General features: G+C 35.3%; 1 protein-coding gene across 2 annotated transcripts in view; it reads right to left on the reverse strand.

Annotated features, from left to right (window-relative positions):
- Sar1 (Secretion-associated Ras-related 1) overlaps positions 1-18,568 on the reverse strand; it is a 36,676-nt gene extending 18,108 nt beyond the window's left edge. Inside the window, exons 1-3 of one of the 2 annotated variants that reach the window (XM_081770189.1) lie at positions 18,433-18,568; positions 14,785-14,833; positions 7,558-7,677 (exon numbers count right to left, since the gene is read on the reverse strand). In XM_081770189.1, coding sequence (XP_081626315.1) covers positions 7,558-7,677; positions 14,785-14,827 — 163 coding nt within the window. In that variant the 5' untranslated portion in view covers positions 14,828-14,833; positions 18,433-18,568. Of the gene's footprint in view, positions 1-7,557; positions 7,678-14,784; positions 14,834-18,206; positions 18,229-18,432 lie in introns of those variants that run through there. The other variant, XM_081770198.1, reaches the window with a different exon arrangement.
- Positions 18,569-22,825: the final 4,257 nt, after the last annotated feature.

Raw genomic sequence — 22,825 nt, forward strand, 5'->3', positions numbered from 1 at the left:
CAAGGTAAGAGTTTATTACATTTTGATCATACATATATTAATGTTGAAATAATAATAATTATTATTGTTAGTAATAGTAAAAGTAGTAGCGTCAATACTAGTAACAGTAAAATGGTTATTCCACATGCTTATCATTTTCGTGGTTCTGGCTTCGATTTCCAGGCACAATTTTCGTTATTGACTTCATATTTTGAAACTTTTTTTTTTTTTTTTTTTTTAAACTAAAAGATAGTGAGCCTGGTCTAGAGATCCAGAGATAAAGGCGATGGAAGTCATGTACTGACATCACCCACTAAAAGTTGCTGGCTGGCCATACACATTCATAGGCTGTTTCCCATGGAGTTTAGTGTTACTTTTAGTAACTTCCAGTCACTAATACTAATAACAACATTGGTACCCATCCCCCAAGTGCTTTGGCGCAATCATTCCCCAAATTTATCGTTACTCCCAAAATAAGTAGTAGAAGATTCCCCCCCCCCCCCCGCCAGAAAAGAGAAAAATAAAGAGAGTACCAATACTAATTTGCATCCCAAATAACAGGAGCCAGTGCCAATTTCTATCTATACAAAATCAATCTAGATTTGCTTATGCCTCCTTCCACAATTTTGCTCTTTCAATTAAAAGAGAATGCATTCTTGGCTATGACAATTAATTATTTTAAAATGCTATTCATAAGTTCTTCTTGATAGGTAACGTTCTTAAAGGCATCACGAAGGTATAGTAAAAACTTGATTGTGCTATTTTCAATGAAATATTTTGTCTTTCAAAAAATAAAATAATAATCTCATGGATGCAACCAGCACCTAAAACCCGCCTGTGGACACCCCTGAATAATAATAATAATTACAACAATAATGCTATGTCAAATCTCTTCTACCAATTGACATCAGACATCTGGCAACAACCACCAACCTCCAGTCTAACAAAGGGTGGGTTGCCCTTTTGGTAGTGGTGTGAGAGAAGGCTCTCATGTTTTGGAATTAAGGTATTAGATTGGGAAAATTTCTTTTCATCGTATATATAAAGTACACGGGAAATAGTGAACCCCAATGGAAACCCCTTTGCTTAAATCTTTATTTTTTAACTTATGATTTTTATTTTATATTTATACTTGTTTTCAAAACTCGAGTAGAAGGAGATCTCCACTGCTGATGTAATCACAGTTTTTTTAAAGTTCGAGTTGATAAAGAGGAAGGGGGATAGCAAGATAGGGTTTCTAATTCGGTATATCTAATAATAGTGCACGAACATTGACGGGGCTCATTTTGAAACATTGCGAAAGGTTGGGGGCACGCGATCTTAGTTACGCTATTAATTGAGACATTAAAAATAATGTAATTTGAATTGTATTTATGCGTCTACGTGGAATAATTCATCCTACGGAAATGTATGGATTACATACGTCATATGGGTCTTTAGTTTCCGTGTTGGTATATTTCGACCTTTGCTAGATGAAATCCAGGGTAGATTAAATGATAGATTCACAATCAACAAAAACTTAATCTTTGATGCTTCTTGTCTTGATTCTCGCCGATTTACTGATTTACTAAGTAAGGGTATTCCAGAAGGTGCTTTGCAGTAGATAGCTGGAAAATGTTAAGCATGTATTTTAAATTTGAATTGTTATATTTTGCTAATTTTTTTTTAATAACTGCCAGACTGCTGTAATAAAGCAAATAATAAAGACTCTACTGACATAGAACCCGACGTAGATGTTGCAGAATGCGACAGTTCCACTGAATGTAGTGCCTCGAAGGGCGAAAGTGAACCTGAGGAATGCATTGTCTCTTTTTCAGATGGCCAGTCTTATAATATGTGCAACGAAAATCTTCCGTGAAAGCAGTGATACTTGTGTTGCTACAGGTTGCTACTAAGAAAACGTGCATGTTTCCACCTTCCAAACACTGTTTACTGTATACAAATATTTGATAATTCTTTCAGCTACTCAAGTATCGTGTGAGCGAGCATTCAGTTATTTTAAATTAATTAAAACTCGTACGCGTTCTTTGTCAAATCATATTCTGGAATCATTTATGCTTATGGCCATTGAAAGGGATGTTCTGCAAAAAATCTCTAACGAGAAATTATCAATGAAATTGGGAAATCATCTTATGTCTTTCATTACTCGCGTATTTTGTAAAAATTGCAAAACCATCAAGAACATGACTGACAAATGCATTATCACCTCTGTGTAGTCAATAAGTATGCGAATTTTTACATCGAAGGTTCGTGCTGTTCGTTCCGTTTTTCTTGATTTTGGTAGGATGATTCCTAACTGCCGTTAGTAGAAAAAATATTTTAGGCTGTAATGCTAATATATGTAATGTTCCAATTCAATTAGTGTTTAAGAAGTCAACATGAAATTATTTCTTATCAAACTCAGTGTGCTTTATCAGAAATGTTTTAAAACCGTTTCTCTGAACTTTCTGTTTTCAAAAGTTATTTCTTTTTTCTCACCTCCATAATTGGATGATTGCTCAGTAAACAAATCTACAAAGACAGACTATAATATAACGCAATAAAATTAAGTTTATTATAATTTATTCACTCACTTGCATGTACTATTCACGAAAATTAAATCCCTCATAATTTAGAAGATGGAATCGTATCATATTCAAATTTCTTTCAATATAAACAGTCGTTGTTATAAAGGCACATGCACGATTCATTGCAAAGAGTTTCAGACTGTAGAAAATAAAGAATGCAAAAATAATACTTGGTTATATATAAGCATACACATCTTTATGAGGATTTAGCCATCCAAATCTCCAACTAAGGGTTCATTCCTAAAAGGGCAGTCCAGACATCAGACCCACTCTGTATTCATCAAGACCCTTAAGTATCTTTCGGGTGGGCCCTTGTACTCCCAATCCGCCTCTGACTAGAGGTAAACCACTTTGACCTAACCTCTCTCAACCTCACGTTCATAAACTGATTTCAACCAAACGCTCATAACCAGTCTGACCTCACGTTCACCTCACCGGTCTGACCTCACGCTCACATCACCAGCCTGACCTCACACTTACTCAACCTCACGCTCACCTCACTAGTCTGACCTCACTCACTCAACCTCACGCTCAACTTCGTGAGGTTGAGGTCGAGTGAGCGTGAGTTCCGAACTCGTGAGCGCCGATTTCGCGAGTTTGGGCACAGCTCTTCCCGCTAGCCTATTGGCTAGTACGCGCACCTTTGGTGCACAGGGTCGTGGGTAGGACTTGCAATATTTCGATGTATCGATCGATAGTTTGAAATGTCGGGATTTTTCGATGTTTTTTTGTTTTCAATATCACGGTATACCGATACCACTTTCTCAACATAACGAAACTATTCATGTAACACGACCTAGACTTTCAATACTTCAACGTTCTCTGTTCCACAGGATTACTACCTAATACAACCAAATATGACAAAAACACGTCGATTTATCAGATCACCCAAGTGGGATTTACAATATTGTAATATTAGTTCGTACGCCCGTATGACTTTTGATTCATACGCGAACTACTAAACACAGGTGAATTATTGAATTCCGTCTCCTAGGATCGATAGCTAAAATAATTATTTCGAATAGTTCGTTAATGAAGATGATTTACCCATTTTCGGTTTAACATTGATTACTACAGAGCAAAAACAGTAACATATAGCGAGACATGGTTTCTTGCAATGAATCCAGCGTCCCAAGAAGACCTTTCATCTCCATCTTTAACAATGTACCAAAATCGGAAGTGATGTAAGTTTACTACAACTTTCAGTCTCAGTATTGATCTACATAGATCAAAAACTATACAAACAAACAAAAAGTGAGTTTTATTTTTAAGAATCGATTTAGTTTTCTAAGAAAAGTTCTCACATTCACTCTTAACCTTCTATTCAAACTGAAAATAGCGGAAATCAACCACGTCCGGTTCTAACGTTGATAACTATAAAGCAAAAACTGTAATAGAAATAAGAGGTTTTTTTTTTTTTCAATTAATAAAACATCCCAAGAATACCTTTAGTTACCATCCTTATCTTTCAACCGAAATCGGAAATGATAGAAGTACATTACAACTTGCGGATTCAATACATATTGCAAAAAAGGTAAGAACTGGCGAGAAGTAGGTTTTGGAATCTGGTTAGGCATCTAAGAATAGTTATCTCTCGTAACCCTTCATTCTAAATGAAATCTTTTGAGTTTTACGTCCAACGGTTACGCCGGTTATTCCAAAGGAGACGGTGATGATGAAATAGTGGAATGAAGAAAATGAGAGGAAACGGGAGAACCCCGAGAAAACCCACACACACGGTTCACTTGGCGGGGGCTGGGATCGAACCCGGGTCCCTACGCACCAGAGGTGAACACACTACCACTGAGCCACCGCGGCTCCCAAAAATGTCAAAGTCCAATAATAATAATAATAATAATAATAATAATAATAAAGTAAAAATGAAGCTCTCCAAGAAATAATTGATTTTGCAAATCTATGGCTTGAATCATTGGTCGAAGTTAAGTGAAATTTTAACCTTATCTTGCAGTAAACATTTGCACAGAGGCCGGTCTGTATGATGCGCTTCGCCCCCTTCCGTAAGTTCTCTTTCGCATGTGACCCTTGACATCTGCCACCTTACCAATCTCTATCTAGATAAATTTCAACAGTCCAAACAGTTAATCTGGGCATTTTAGAGATACTCTCGGTAGTTTCAATATTAAAACTATTACGTAAGTCGAAAATTCAAAACGAATTTCTTGTATTATTGAACTAGCTCGTATTGTAAAACTCAAATTAATCATTCCCTGTAAATTTACTTAAAAAATGTATTTGTAACAATTCAAATCTTTCTTTACAGGATACAAAGTGAAAACGCATTAAAAATTGTACAAAAACGAAGATATTTATAAAATAAGTTTTTCTATACGATTATTTTGTATTGTTAAAATTTTGTGCATCGACAGGGGAGGGGAGGGGAGTGCCAATCGCTTTTGGGCCTAGGGGCGGCAAAACATTAAATCCGGCCCTGGATCGAAACTGAAAATAAATCAATCATCGGTGTGTGTCCAACTAATATTACATAAATGGTACAAGTTATTTCCTTTTTGGATAAAATATAGCTTTAGGAATACATGTGAGCTAGCTGCATCCTCTTAAGTTGTTTCGCTTTCTGAACAACGATTAAGGATTATAAAAATGAGTTAAGTGGTTGAGGACTGGCACATTTACCCTAGTAATACAAAACATTTATTTATGGCTGTTCTGCGTAGTTATATTTATACAAAAACAATTACTTGCTAACTATATCAATTTTATTTCCAAGTTAATAGTCGGTGTATATGAAATTCTATATACTTATCAAGATGTAATAATGTCTCTCAAATACTCGCCCAGAAAATATGTAAAGTCTATTTTCTATTTGGAGCAGGCAGGGGTGCCCACAGGCTGGTTTTAGGGCGTTGGTTGCACCCGTTTGACTTTTCTTTGGAGGGGAGGGCATATTTTCTTTCAAAATGACAGAATCGCACTTTTAATTATACTATAATTTTCCTTTTAACAACGGCAACTGTGAAGGCGAATGAATGCATTCTCTGTGGCTTGAACGAATAAAATTATGACGGAAGGTAGAACAAAATACTGTATAGACTGATCCTGTTTAGGAAGAATGGACATGGGCTACTAAGTGATGTAGCCTGCAATGTATTCGACATGCAAACCAGTGTGGAAAATCATTGGGGAGGGGGAATCTCGCTAAGAATTTAAGCACTCTGTTTGGGGGGGGGGCGAATAGTATATTCGGGGGGAAATTTCGCCCAAGTAGTTGGAAAGATGGGCTTTCCTCGGCTGAGGGCGGGGGAGGGCTGCAATTCTTATGTGGTTAACTGCTAGCCCACGATTCAAGATTTCCCTCCCCTCTAGAAAATTCATAAATAAAACACTGACTTAGCCTACAAAATCCCTATTAAACAATGGGAAGCGAAATCACAAGAGAAAACTATAGTTAAAGGGACAAAGGAAAATATTCAAACCAAATAATATGGTAATGTATCTTTAAAAATGGCGGTAATGTATCTTTAAAAATGTAGGTAAATACAAAACAATTTAATTTAATCGGTTATTTTATGATGCTAAATGATAAATATTCTTGACCGGATTTCGAGGCAAACACTCCACTGTGCGGCACCAATGTGCCTTACAAAAGATCAAGACATTCCATGATTATTTTCTACCTGCTTCTAAGAAATACCTGATGACAAAGAAACTAAAACTTCTATCCCAAGTTGGCCAATGAAAAAAAAAGGTAGCGGACCAAAGATACTCCCTGCTTACCTATGGTCGTTTCACAGCAGGTGTTATCTTCAGATAGAGAAAAAGAAGCTTTTGTGTAGAGAACAAAAAATCTACAGTCTTTTCGAATTACAATATACTTATCCCTGCTATTGGAAGAACCAGGTGCTTACTTTGATACAACCTCACGCTCACATCAGTCTAACCTCACCTCACTCGACCTCACGCTCACATCATGTCTGACCTCACGCTCACATAACCAGCCTAACCTCACGCTCACTTCGTGAGACTGAGGTCGAGTGAGCGTGAGTTCCGAACTCGTGAGCGCCGACCTCATGAGTTTGGACACCTTTGATACCAACCAGAACGTCAACAGATATCCAGCCAATTGCTTCTTTAAGACAATATTACTACAAAGATTCTACTTCACACATTTTCTCTACTAAATATTACCACTAGCAAACCAAATAAATAAGATTCTCAAAATACGTTCTAAAAGATTATATATTTAATAAATAGGCATGTCATATGAACTTCGCTTGCTTGTTTGCAGATTGAGGAATGACGAAATGAAGCATTCTGAAGTTTCAAGATACGAAATCAGTAATCACTTTTTGAAACTTCCTCTGGCGCATAGAGTCCCTGGTACGATCCCAGCTCACGCCAAATGGGTTTTGTGAAGAACGAACGAAGTGTTGTGTTGATTTTCTCGGGGTTCTCCCGTTTCCTCATACTTTCGTCATTCTACAATCATCGTCCATCTCATTATCATCACAGTCTTCCTTAGCCTCGGTGCATAATCGCCAGATGTTCAACTATTAAAAAATAACCTTCAAAACCTGAAAAAGATTTTAGTCAGAAGTACTAACGCTGGATTCGTATCCGTATTTCCGAATACAATCATAAACACTATATTTTGTGCCGCCTCACTAGTTAGACTCATGAATCAATGTAAATACTTTACTTCTTAAAATATTTACGCATGTGCTTTATGTACTGTAGTACAAATGATAATAATAACAATAGCTTGCATACATCCTCTGAAGAGAATAGACCTCAGCAACGATATGTAACACAAGAAATTAATTTAAAATACTCGAATTTTATAAGTAAACCGCCAGATACATCATCCTAAATGCAGGAATTTTACCAACTCGCTCCATAGTTGTCTAAACTAAAACCATTAATAAACTAATTCTTCGTTCTATATTATTCTTTATTTTTTACTTTCAATTAATTAATTGTATTAAATTTACAGTTTAAACAGATTTAGTTTATTAGGTAACGAACAAGTTCTTACTTGGATGCAAAGTTGGCACATGCTGAGCTAAACGATCATCTTTAAGCATGTGGAGGAGAGTAGTTTTACCAGCATTATCCAGTCCTAGGAAAAGCAGTTTGCCCGATTTTTTCCATAGTCCTGTGGAAAATAAAAACGTATCATGCAACGGGTTAATACATGCAATTTTCTACATCTATATTAATAGAAGAAGAGCTTTTTATTTTTTAAAACAATACAAAGACAAAAACATAGTATACTGTCACACTGAAAATATTAGATGAATGGAACAAAATGACACACTTCGTTCAACTCGCAAGAATCTAAATCAAAACTTTATGCATGTGACTGCACTCCACAGAAAAGAAATAAAATTAGCTATCTGGAATGAAAAAATATGAGTCTCAAATTTTTAACTGGCCTCATTGAAGTGTCTTTCAGGATGAAAGGATAACGAAAATAGAACTAAATCGAGTACACACACAATGAAGAACTTAAATAATTATTGCCAAACCATGTATTATTATTATATTTTAAGACTTTTTTTTCTTTAATCACTATATTGCACCTCGTCTTTTTGTTCTGCTGTAGCTAAACTAGTTCCCTTCCAGCCACCAAAATATGGGCATTTAATTCTTAACCGAAATACGTAAACTCTATAAACCAGTACACTTACATCTAATGCTTGCAGCATAGCGTATGAAAACCTATTGTTGCTATCTTATTAAAAAGAAAATTTTCTACTTTATGATCAATATCTGCCTCTGACTCATGAGACCATGTTAAAAAAAAAAAAAAATGTTGAAATGACACGCATAGTCAACCATTAATGATATTTTTAATACAATCTTGTATTTGGTATATTCGCCATTGCATGTTAAAGAAGTAAAGTGATTGTTTTACGTTATTAGAAAAAAAAACCTTATAATTAAAAATAAGTAAACATATACCGCGTGTATCAAAAGTCCAGGGCTAACTCCGTAAAGTGTCACTCTCTCTCTCTCTCTCTCTCTCTCTCTCTCTCACACACACACACACACACACACACACACACACACACACACACACACACACACACACACACACACACACACACACACACAAAATGTTGGAAATAGATGTTTTTTAATCTAAAATGATGGAATTTTTCGAATCCATTAACCGTTTGGTCTCCACACTGATAAGGTGCCCTATTTTAATGAAAACGCAACATTTCCAGTTCACCAGGCTATTCGCACGGAATGTAAGGGGGACGAAAGAATGGCATTGATATGTGAAGGAACTGAGACCACTTCGAATCAGTTTCCCAACAATGCTGTATTATTGGTATAGTGAGGGCCTGGCAACGTTACTTTTTCATTTAAATAGGGTGTTCATACAAATATGGAGTCCAAAAGGCTGGTGCGACTGGAAAAATTCTAGCATTTTAAATTAAAAACGATCTATTTCCAGCAGTTTTCCTCTCCATTATTTCTTTGCTTACAATGGAGTTGACGTATGGCTCCGGACTTTTGATACGCTCTATATATAGTTTTTTAACATAGCAATTTTTGAAAAGTTTTGAAATGTATTTTGGAAGAAACTTCGTTACGCACTTTTAAATACGTTCTGTTACGTACGATATAAGATTTTGATATATACACTTGTTCAAGGGTGTCCACAGAATTTTCACATAAGGGAGTTTTTTCCCTCCTTTTTTTTAATGGCCTTCTAGCATAAAGGCTCATGCTCGGAAAGAATTCAAATTATTGATTCAGTTCCACGGAAGTGCCACGGCCCTTCTTGCCACTCCTTGCGGATGTCCATGCATACGCCTTTGAGCATATATTTAATCTGTATGTTATTCTAATACATAAAAACCCTCTACGAATAGAAACACAAAATAACTGATTTTTCTCCTCTCTCAAGTCTTGCACACCCAATAAGCAAGCCATAATCGACCGTAATTACAAGGTCAAACTGGCCGAAGAGCTAGTGTGGCAATTGGACTATCTCACATGGGGGCCGCCACTCCGTCAATATCTTCAGTTAATTTTTAGTGGCAGTGATGAAAGCTCAACAACGACTGATACGTGAACTTACTGTACGAGTTCGAACTCGGGCATAATGCTGCGGCTGCAACCTAAAACATTTGTCATGCGAAAGGGAAAGGTGTAGTGAACCATAGCACAAACAGTTTCCAGAAATTTAGTGAAAGTTAATAAAATTCAAATATCAACCAAGGTCACGTCTCCTCAGGGTAACAGATTCTGAGGTCATATGACACGTCATTGAGGAAATTCCAACCACCAGCACTCGACATGTCCTAGTTGGAATTTCCAGGAATTTCGACAACCACCAGCACAACCTCCTCTAGGTATCACCTTAACGAACTCCAGAAAAAAACATTCGAATCTGCCGCATTGTGCCACATGAGTTGACTTCAGCTCAGGCCCAAAGGAGCGGATGTGTGCCGACAACTGCTGCAAAATCCGCGTGATATAGAAACGTGAAACAGATTATCACTTGCGATAAAAAGTGGATGTTTCTCCAAAATCCAAATGCGCAAAAACAGTCGTTGAACAAGGGCCAACTTCCAGAACCGGTCGTCAAACAGGGTCACTTCGAGAATAAAGTCATGTTCTATATGTAAAGGAACTACGAGGAAGGTGTAATTCACTTTGATTTCCTTTCTAATCGTCGTACCATCAATGCTGACCTTTATTCCGAAGAGTTGAAGCGGATGTATGGAGCACTACGCCAAAAATATCTTGCGTTGGTGTACCGAAAGCACGTCCTACTACAATTACAAAACGCACATCATCATTCGGCCCGAAAAACGCAACAAAAAATCAGGAACTTAATGGCCTCGAACTGATGCCACACCCGGCAGCATAGTTACTCCTTATTAGTTCTTATTTTGGTCCATGCACTTCCTGAAATCATGATGCTCCACCATCTAGTAGGAGATGGAAATAGCAGTGACTGATTTCGCTGCCTCTAAAGACAAGATGGTATCGTCGTGCAATCGAAGAACTGACAGGAAGGTACCTGCAGACAGTCCAACTCGAAGAGCTATATCTTTAATATTGACCTGTTTTCATTGTACTGTAATAAATACACGTATATTGTGTACCAGAATATTGCAAAAACTTACTATTCATCCTTGTAATAATCATCATAAAACAATGTTATGCAGAAAATGATATCACGATCCAAAGTAAAAAAAATATTTAGGTATGAACTCATCTAAGTCCACTGGAGCTGACTGATATTCCCAGCGTCCTGCTACAAAAATTTCTAGTATACTACGTGAACTAAAAATTAAGTGCCACATACGATTGTAAGCTATGATATTTAACAGCCTGTAAAATACGTTTAAAAAGCAAAGTCTTCTACAATATTGTAATTTTAAAAAATGATCAGGAATTAGTGGGTTAAAATCGACGTAAGAAAAACTACCAGAAGAGTAAGTGTTTCTGGTCATTATTTCTCCCAGAATGCCTGCCAAATCTTTTTTTTTAAGTGTGTGTGTGTGTGTATATATATATGTTGGCCTACGCTCACCCCTCATTGCCAACTCTTTCGTCACCTACTTCACCGTATTACAAACAGACTGATTTTTTCATTCGTATTACATTTGGTACAGAAACACTGTTAAGTAGAAGACCAATTAATAACAAGTGTCAAAGAGTAATATGTTCAATGTTTATGCTTACATATTTAGATGTGCTACTATCTTGACACCTCACAAACATTAAATGAGTACAAACTATATAAAAAAAACAAGTTGAAAGATAATATTTTATAAACACCATCCACTCTCTTTCTCGAACTACTAGCTTTTCAATGGTTGGCCAGTTAGCCCTATTAACACTTACAACCCCGATGATAGGGTTGGTATCTTGATTCTCAAAAGGAATTTTCACATTCTTCGAGTATTACACAATAATTTCCAGCATTCAATTACACACCCTGCGGTGCCGTGCTTCATGTATTCATATGCAACAAACTGTTCTCTTATGTACGAGCTAGTCGTACGCTACAACCAACTTTATCTTTTCTAGCCCACTCTTAACTTTAAAAATAGCTATTAGACACAAAGCAAACCATATCCTATTTGCAACTCTTGAAAATTAAACACAGGGTTCATTTCCTCTTTCATACTATTCCCCACATAACTCTTTATTCATTTAAAATGGGATGTTTGAGGTACACAAAACAAAGTACTTCCAGCAAAAGGACTATCAACCTGTTGATATTGATTTATATGCAACTTCTCAAGAAGGTACATTGAGAGAAAAGGAAGAATCATAATTTGCAATTTTTATTATTTATAAAATTCATTCTGAAAAAAGAAAATAAAAGGACGCCATACTAGTGCAATTTCTTGTTAAAAATTGGGCGTGTTAAGTGTCTTGAGGATGTTAGTTGAACAGATCTCCTCCACTTTCGTATAGTTTCCAAGCAAGTAACACACGTTTCAAACTCCAGTATTCGCACTCCACTTACAACTATAAGGTATTGGAGAGATGTAATTTTCATCCAAAAGTTGTTGTATCAGTGTTGTTTTTCCTGACTTCTCTAATCCGAGAAAAGCAAAATGGCCTCTGCGTTTCTCCAGCCCTTGTACCATAAAAATAAATTTACAATGTGAGCAACAAGTCATTACTATTCCAAATATCTTACCAACTAAATACTTAGAAAATGGCAAAGATCAAATCCCAAACAGTGTTCTAGTTAGAATCTTTACTGTTTCATATCTTCTGCTTATGGAATCATATTTTTCGGCACTAACAACAGTCCAGAAAGCCGATCGTTTCATTACTGACCAAAGAGTAATTGATACAGGATTTTCAAGGATCGGTTAGAAACTTTAAAAAATATATGTTTCATCATGTAGATAATTGCAATGCCATCTAATATATCTATGATAGACCTTCCATTCTTAATGCAAAATAAATTTAAAAAAACAGTCTAATGCTCACGATGAAGTAGAAGCAGGTGTTTCAAGTGCTACACATAAAGCGAAATTACGTCTTGAATCTACAGATGTAAAGTTTGCTATGCAGAAGAAAATTTAGATAATTTACCTTAGAGGCGTTAATTTTTACATGTAGTTTTATTACTCTTAAGAAGACTTTTGAAGTTTTCAAGTATTTCTATATAATTAATAATGTTTCTGTATCCCTTCCTTTATTTGTAATTTAAAAAATACTGACCATGTTTCTGTATAAGTGTACTGGTCCACACAGCTATTAAATGACCAGAATTTATAAAAAAGAAAATATTAGAAGCTGAAGATCACTGACAGTATCTCATCTCCCAATTACAATTACATTATTGTCATTCTCTTTGTAACTTCACAGAAGATTTATTCTTCTAACAATGAAAGAGTTTAATTTAAAATTCTTATTATAATTTGTAAAATGTACTTCTTCATTTATTGCATCTAACACTTAATAAGCTTTCAACTGCACTGTTTTGTGTTTCCAGACATCTTCCAGGGCAGATGAGGCAACTCACTGGCAATCCATCTTACTTTTCAGAATCTTTTCTTGAACTATTTTATTTTAAACATGTATCAATTAATATCCTTAAACAATTACTCGAAATTCTTAATATTTATACTCAACGAGAGTCCGTCTGTCGAACAATAAAATTTGCTATTTCTGTTACATGCAACTAAATCAATGATTTATCATTAGTAGTAAAGTTTATAGAATGGACTGGTGCTGTGTACGTATTCTCACATTATTGTGATCCTAGCCAAAGTTGTGTTATAATCCCCAGTATTTTCCCCACATGGGTTACGTGTACCGCAAAATTCAGAACAAGGGCAACTACTGTCTTTGTAAACAAGTGTGGAAATACACACACACCTGAAACCTAATGTTTGCACTTTTAATAATATATTTACTTCATTTCAACTAATTTAATAATGTTATACAAGAAAATGGTACAAAATTTAAAAAAGCCTCCATAATCCAATACAGACGACTTACAGAATGTCCTCAATGCAATAGTCTAAAGGTGTCTGGTATTTCACCAAGGATCACAGTTAAATATAAAATACCAAACTCTATAATCCAGTGTCATATAAAAGACACAAAAGGAGTTAGAAGTGAATCCCAAAATATTAGTTGAGGAGATTTTTTCTCTTATCTCACTTTTTTTTTTTAACTCTTTCACTATTTTCTGACCCTCCGTGCTTGCAACTGTTTCAAAGCAAAGATGTTGACAGTTGCACATCGTTATTACATCTCCAACAGTCTAGGCAGATATAATTGCGTGACATCACTTTAACTAAAAATATTAATTATTTAAAACCAGAAACAACCTGTAATGAGCAACAAAACAAAGATCTTCCTGTATTATTTTCTACTTGAAATAGTACTGTTTCAACACCACGTTAAAAATGAATGTTCATTTATACAATGAAACTGATCCATTTTTAATATTATCTCAAATGTGGTAGTATGGATTTATCTTATTTATTGCGTCCAAGAGTTTTCCTGAACGGTTTTATTCACTTATATTGTGACCTTCCTTGACAGGTGAAGTTACTCACGTGAAGATCGAGTCATTTTATGAAAACGTCTTGCTCTTTAGGTGCAACGGTTCTGTAACTGAAAGTTGACCTCTTGAGCTCTTCTTAAAAGTTGGCTTGTTTTTGTAGAAAAGAATTCTTGCAGATTCCTTACACATGGGAGACAAACATCGTTCGTGCTTTTGGAAGATCTATAAAACTTCCATCGTCTTTCAAGGAAGAGATTTCTCCAAAAAATTATTTAGTACAAAATTACAAGTTTTACCAAGAGGTCAATTATTCAATTTTCGATTTCAGAACTGTTGCATTTAAAGAACAAAATTTTTCATCAACAGATTTGATCTTCATGTAAGTGACTTCACCTGCTGACAAAGGTCACACTATAAATGACAAACCGTTCAGGAAAACCTTTACAGACGCAATAAACACGGCAGATCCACATAACCACTTTTAAAATAGTACTGAAACGAATTAATTAAAAAAAAACGAGGCTGACTCACTTTTTTTACCATCTTGTCTTCAGAATTTGTAGCTATGGCTAATTAAAAATATTGTTGAAAAGAAAACCATCTTATGTTTTAAAACTATCGCGACGTTAAAATAGATCACGTTTAGAAACCAACTACACTGAACATAAATGTCCCTCATTTAAGTATATATAATTTAGACATTCTCGTTCCCCTTTGTATTCTAAATCAACTCTAGTTACACCAACTCACCCAAATATCCTAAGACACCTGTGAACCAGTCCCACAGAAACATTGTTTTCTGAAAGAAAAAGGAAATAAATACACGTGATTTTGAATACAATGCAATGCACAAAGCAAAATATAAGGTAGAATAATACAGAAAAATCTGACCATTGAACTGATGCGGAAAAAGAATACAAATACTCGACTGCCAGGTGGATGCTTTACTCAACTTTTTTTTTTTTTTTTATTTTTTTTAAATAAGTAATCCTCATTTGTATTTATTTTCCTGTATTATCGCCATATATTCCATACGTACTAGTTTCAAAGCGCATATACAGCCTGTCACAAAAAAACTTTGAAAAAAACTGTTATATTGTTAATTCCAGCCCTATTTTATACACCTCGTTGGTCACACTGTTCAACTCATCTTTTAATAGTTCTCTAATGTTCAAGTTGTGGTACTGTAGTACATATATGAACATGATATGAAAACACTGATTTTTATACATTGAGGGACCTTATAATCTAGAAATTAGATTTAATGCATATTTTTTTTATCATCACACGCTTTGTGCAAAGTTTATCGCTAAACGGTAGGTAAATTATTGAAAGTAAATGAAGAAAATTGTTAACACTACAATCTTTATGACACTTTAGTCTTTTTTTTACACCCCCACGGGCAGCTCTTAATGCTGCAACCAACGGGATATGATGTTTGCAACTGTTTCACTTAATGTAATATCCGTTACCTTGCGCTAAGTAGTTTCCTCCGCTTGCCGAATAGTCCCATGTTTATAACAAATAGAGAGATTTCTCGAGATTCTTATATATTATCGGGAACACAAACGATCAAGTTATCCATATTTCCCCTGTAAATTTTATAAATTTTTCTGGAAATGGACGTCCAACTTTGGAACTTAACCCGTGCTGTACATACATTTGAGTCTCATTGCATTATGATTTATTATATTCCATAATCGAAATAACAGAACAGAAACGGGATTTTACTTATTTCACTTTAAATTAATTTATTTCGGAATTTGATTTAAATCAATTCACCCTAGTTTTTAAAACAAGGATAGGAGTTGATGAAATCTATCTATCTTGAAATATTTTTTTCTAAAATCTACTAACTTTGTTGCTGAGAAAATTTAAGTAGCTATGCTTTTTACAACTTGAGCCATAATATTTTCAATTTAAAGTGCAGTCTCAAAGCAGAATCTCGGAAGATGGGCATATGTAGTACATATTTTGCCAACTCCAAACTATTTGGTCTGAGGAGGAAAAACTTCACACAGGTTATGACCGTTGTACTACTAACAAGTGACATAAGTTTCATTAAAAGTTGATATGGTGGGTTTAAAAAAAAAAAAAAAAAAAAAAGAAAAAGAAAGAAAAAGAAAAAAAATGGATGATTTGACGTATCCCTTAGTGCTAAAATAAAACAGGACGAAAATCAAACCGATAAATTCGTAGACATAGCTAAGGGTATACTATTATCCATGATACATTCCCTAAATCTACCCTACACGGATTATTCTTCCTGCCCCCCCCCCCCCCCAAAGAAAAAAGCAGTAACATTAACATTTATTCTAGAATTTTCACCTCCATTATCATGTTCCTCTAGGTGTCGAGTAAAAGATTTTTTTTCTTCTCTTGTATAAAATGTTCTATATTAACCTGAGCTACTCTGGTTTCATGAGCTATTTTCTCCGTTTCTTAAATGGGAGAACATTCAGTTCTACAAGTACAAGTGTATAATAATTGTAAAATTAGGCAAGTAGTATTCGTCGGCATACACATACGTGGTGAGTCACTGTATGCTTGGTACTGCCTTGTATTTAGCGTATGAGATAAATCATCTTTCCAGTTTGCGAACTAGATACGCAGGCATACACTTTCTTCCGGGGTGAAAATTTACTTTCCTTGACAACTAATATAAGTACTCCTTGTCCTACTTGGTTAAGCAGTTATCAACCCACTATAAATTACAACAGCATGTTAAAGTCATATAGTTTTTTCATTAACAAACTGAACAAGGTGCTGTTTTATTTTATCGACTCTTAAAATTTACGAAGAAATATCTAATGTTGCTTCAGAAGAGGAATGTATAAGTAATCAAAATACATAGGGATCTTTCCTGTGACATTTGTTATAATGTTCAAAAACCTAAGGTAAAGTGAATACTTTTCAACTCGCAGTAATTCCGTGAATGCACTGTATTAAGTCAACATTTAAGACATAGAAACACAATGTGTTTCCCTGATCTTCGTTTATGCGCATACTCAGAGAGATTGAATCACTTGTTCGCTACGGACGCAACACCCGAACTGCCCTACCAACCAGTGCTCTGCCCGGATGTAGTATACAAGAAGCTGCATCAGTTTCCGAAGGAGCAGGACGTTCATACTTTTAGGGATTATTCATTGAGTATGTACGAACTTACAAAGGAGGTAACAAAACGACTTTTATTTACTTATCGACTGATACGAAAATAAAAAAGAACGTACCTGTACCTTATATCTGCATGTGTAGTGCCCTTGTACTTTATCTAAGACTGTTTGGGGGTGGTGGAATTTAATGCATATCGCATGTCTTGTGCACATGGATACTTCTTACTATTGCACTACGTAGAAAATTTATGGTATTTCATGTAGAAGTGGTAATAGAACACAGAAGAAACGCAGATCAGGGGGTTCTCATATATACTATTACCTCGCGTTTTGATGTATATGTCTGCAGCCCGTATTCATAACGGTTAAGGCCTCCTAAAGTTATTGTGCACTTAAAAATGCAACTATTCCCAAAAGAAATATTTCATAAGCTACTAGGGGTGAATTTCGCAAATGAAAGAACCACATAACACATGAAGCATCTACGGTTACGTAAACTAGAACAACAGACTGAATATAAATAAACTACCAGAAATGACCTATGTAACGAACTTTTTGATGCACTAATCACAGTGATGAACTAAAATGATCATACAAGTTTATACTTATAAGCGGTATATGTTGTATCAAACAAGCGATATATACCAGACAACTTGTAGGGTTATTTTTAGAATGTCGGTAACATTCAATAATGAATTTTTGTGCATTTCTTTCATCATAGTCATTGCAGGAATACCAAAAACATTTATACACAGAGAAAAGCCCCATATAATCACAGAAAACTAAAACCAATAGATAAGAGCAAAGGTCCTACGAAATGACACCTCGTATATGAAAACGGTTACTTGTATGAAAGAAAAAAATACTCGCTTTCTTATCAAGTGAGTATTCCTGGCTGTTACGTATGTTAAATCCTTCAAGGCGCATTTCTCACACACGCACGAGTCAAACAAACGTTTTACCATATTACACACTACTATGACTCAGCTACTTCGTTACATCCGTCCTGGCAGTTTCATTTGCTTGTATTGCTTTTTTTAGTTTGTTTTATCTAACCTATTTGCATCACACCAGTTCTATAATGGAACCAAATTCGGACGAGGTCTCCGGACATGTATAATAAAAATTATAACGACTGTAAAATTTATGTAAAACAACCATGCTGAATCTCTCGTATGGTCGACTTGCACACAGACACTCACATGTTAGGTACTTCTATGTAGTGTGAAAGACAATCCTAACTGTATTTCTGAATTAATTTCACCTTTAATGTACAACTAACCTTCTAACTATAATATTGCTGATAAAAAGATGTTAACACCTCCCAAATTATCTTCTCCCCAGCACAAGCTCGTCAGCTTCTAACAGTTGGCAAGCAATGACGTCACATATATCCGGGTGGAAACAAAAGTTGAGCATCGTCATGCGAAAATTGACTTGGGAAATTTATTTATAATTATAGATTACCTGGATTGTGAATATGTTTTTAAAGTTCACTGAAGAATGCAATATAATAATTTGAACAATCTATTTCTCAAAACAATGCACAAAAATAATTACATATTGATATTTGATTATGTATATTTTTCAGGTTTTCACACCATCTCAGACCTTGATCTTTTTGGTCTTAAAATTAACCTTGAATAAAAATATAAGTACGCTGTTACTACCATTGAGCGCTACTAGTAGTACTACTACTACCAGAGACGTACACAGAAATTAATTTCGGAGTCCAAAGATTTTCAGGGAGGTCTAAATTCAATATAAGGATAAATTATATCAAAATTTGTAAAATCACCCCTGAAATTAGGCTAAATTTACTGAAAATTAGGGATTTGGGGTTCCGGACCCCCAGTACCTGCCCCTGACTACTACTACTGATGTTACTACTACTACTACTACTACTACTACTACTACTACTACTACTACTAATAATAATAATAATAATAATAATAATAATAATAATAATAATAATAATGTATGTGTCTTTTTCTACACGCACCAAGTTTTGTACAGGATAGTTTCACAAGATCTAATCGCGTACGAAGCTGCTTTTTCATTTTTAACTTGGGATTGGGATCCGAGTGGCTGTATCTAAAAGTAAGCACACCTTGTTGGTATGCAACCGATATTACAGAATTAAGCAGGCTCACATAACAGAAGAACATAAAGGGTATTTGTTTCACTCGTTATTTGTTATTTGTTTCGCTCATTTCATTACTTTCAAATAGTATGCATAAACCTTATATGCCCCATACAAAGAGCGGGCATTTCATCTAGACCCGGGAGCAGCTGGGAAGGCAGGTGGAATTTGAATGCGCAGTAGCAAGTCCCGTCCTCTCGTTTCTCATTGGAACCTATTACAGCCAGTCTTTAATAGATGAAAGTAAAAGTAAGATTGTTCAATTTAGTGGCATTTTGTCCTTTCTAAGGCACTTGAGGATTCGTTCCATAACAACCTTAAATATTTTCGTTGCCAGCTGTTAGATTGTGCCATTTACCTCTACACCAATGGTTGCAGCATTAGGCACCAGCGTGACAATCACTAGGTATACTGCAAAATTCTACATGTACTCCCAACACCATCTGCTAGCTGTAAACAAACATCAAACAACAAACACGAAGAAGACGTCGCCAATCATCGTCAACGATTGGCAAGTGACGGAAGATTAATGCAGCCAGCAACAGTTCTGGACAAAAGAAGCTGGAACACCTATCTTACTTAAAATCCTTTCTCTACATTGTTTCTTTCGTGATAGACAGGGGCTCCCGAAGAAAATTTTCTAGGAGGGGCCCATCTCCATGGTTGTTATATTACGTCTTGTATTTCTGATATTTAAATTACGTGGGGTTTGCTATATTACGTATTCATTTTCGTGAGCCAGAGGGGGGCCCGAGCCCTACTCTTAAAACACTATTGGAAACATGTTTTGCAATTTTCTTTCATTAACACAAATGTAATAAATCTTGTCATTAAATTACGTATATTAAATCTAACCAAAAGAACCCTGGAATGGAAAAATGATACATTTGTTAAAAACATAACCTACTTTATTAATAGTAACTAAAATGTAAGTTATATGATGAAAAGACAATTCTTTTCGCCCAAGGTTTTAGTGATTCCTGACTCGGAAATTTTCGGGCAGCTCCAAAAGCTGTCAAATACGGACATTTTCCGATTTCATGCTTTGTACGATACGGACATGGACACCGACCCAAAAATAGGCCTACAAACAGTCCGTACAAAATATGGACATATGGCAACCCTACATATAGTACTATCATAGCGTGCTGAATTTCAGTGTGGTAATTATTTTAACTTATTCCTGTAACTAGACTTGGAATATTAATATTTGTTTTACTAGTAATGGACGGCGCCGGCTTAGTAGTAAGCATCGAATGTCACACAAACAGGCTAGCAAGATTGTAAATGCAGTGAAATTATTTCAAAAGTGAGATCGAGTACAAAACTGACGATCTCCAGCACGGCAATCTCTCCATTGCAGTATGTCCTGCTTATGGCTCACTAGGTGCTGATTGGCTGAGAGACATGTCGTAGAGGTCAATGCCATCTTGATTATAGAAGGGGAATCTTGGCCCACCACTAAATCTTAGGAAAGGTACATGTGATCACCTCCTTTAAATATTGGAAATTGCCAAATGTAAAAATTCAATGTAACACTGTATGACCGGATATGTATCTTTATAAGTTTGGGCAGTCCATCTCGTACCCTTTCATGGATAAAAACTGCTAAAAATTCAAATTTCAAAGGTTTTTGATCTAATTAACCTCTTTGCTAGCTTTTATCACGTTATATGGTTATATATTTGAATATAGGGGTCACACAAGACATGGCTACATTGCCACACTCATCTTAAAATTTGGGAAGAGTACATTGCTCACCACTTAAATTTGGAAATTGCTAAAAGAGAGAGAGAAAGATATTGGTAAATGTTCTCTAGGATCAAAATATGTATTTTTGTAAATTTGGTTGATCCTGCTTGTTCCCTTTTATGGGTAAAAATATCAAAAATTCAAATTTCGAAAGTTTTTCACCTATTATACCTCCTTGATAAAGCATTACCGAACGTGTTAAGGCAATGCTTTATTGTAACATATGATCATATGGATGAATATAGGGTCCCATCGTCTTTCACTGGACACTGATACCTTAAATTTCGGGAAGTGTGTATTTGGTATTTGCCCCCCCCCCAAAAAAAATGGAATTGTCAAAAAATAAAAATTCGTTCCTTAGTACTTGGGTATACACATTTTGTAAATTTAGATGGTATCACTTGTGTCCTTTCATTGGTAAAAAATTCCTAAATTTTAAAGTTGCGAATTTAGACCTTATAAACCGTCTTAATACTTTGAAACTTAGGCCACTCTACACTAAAGGATAAATCGTAGGAAATCTCTTGCAATTTTTCCTAGGGTCAAAATCTCAACGTGTATGGCCTCAGATCGCATGTCATTTCCTATGTTCTGAACCATCCTATGAGATTTCTCTTGTTTAGAGTACGCTTTATTTCGGAAAGAAAATTCGTAAAATTTCGATTTAAGCAACATTAGGTGAGAGAAAGTATGCTTTTCAGAGGTGTACAATATAACAATATAGTGCCTGGTATCAATATCGGTAGAATGTGCAGTATAGTTAGCATAGGAATTCACCAATTTTGTACTTTTATTAAATAGAATTTTTGTACTTTCATTAAATAGAACTATCTCATGATATTGAAAAAAAAAACATGGGTGTAGTTATCCCGGTGCTATCCTATTTTAGATCTCGCCAATTTGTGGAAGTTACGGAAGAAATGTGTCATATAATTTTGAAAGAACATTTCACAAGAAATCCAAATATGTGGCCGCTGCACCTGTGAATTTAATATTTCGTGAAAAGTGCATTATTAAAAGTTGAACTTCTTAAACATGTAATCAGGTCAGACAGGAAAAATCTTCACGTGTGTGGCACAAAAGGATAGTATTTCGTACGAAATATGTCGTAACATTTTTCCGAAGATAAATCCTAAGATATTTCGTTATAGCAAGCCTTAGGGACAAGTCATTGTCTAAGATCATTGATGCAATCTGATCGGTTGATCCATGGCCTCTGATACACAATGTCACAGTTTGAACCTTAATGATTGTTGTCTCTCGTCTCGTAAACCCTTTGACAGAACTCCTTGAGGCGAGGTACGAGACAAGACGAGATGTATCATCTCGTCTCGTGTCTCGAAAATATAAACACAGTTTTTGAATTTGTTTAAAAATTTATTAATTCAGAATAAATTTTTGCTTTCGAAATGTATGCCAGCGTTTATTATTTCAAATGAGGACTATCCTACAAAGAAGAGGGAATACCTAAAGCTATTTTTTTAAATGATGCTTACAAACAGCCTTCATTTCCATTTTTCAATCGATTGAAATTTAGTTATTTTCTGATAGCGCTCCAGACTAAGTATAATGTTAAAGCATTCATCGAGATCAGTGTTTCAGAAGATTTCATTCCGGAGGCTGGTGGAGATGTCTATATGTAAAAATCCTGTTATAGGAGTACAAGTTCTCATAATGGCAATTGCATCAGTAACTAACCATTGTTTCATGGTTTTTCTCGTTTCGAACAAAGACAGAAATTTGTGAGCCTTTTTCGGTACTGAGTATTGAATGGATGCTG

This window comes from Thermobia domestica, chromosome 1 (genome assembly GCF_964235325.1).
Source record: "Thermobia domestica chromosome 1, izTheDome1.hap1.1, whole genome shotgun sequence".
In the NCBI taxonomy this organism is placed as follows: domain Eukaryota; kingdom Metazoa; phylum Arthropoda; class Insecta; order Zygentoma; family Lepismatidae; genus Thermobia; species Thermobia domestica.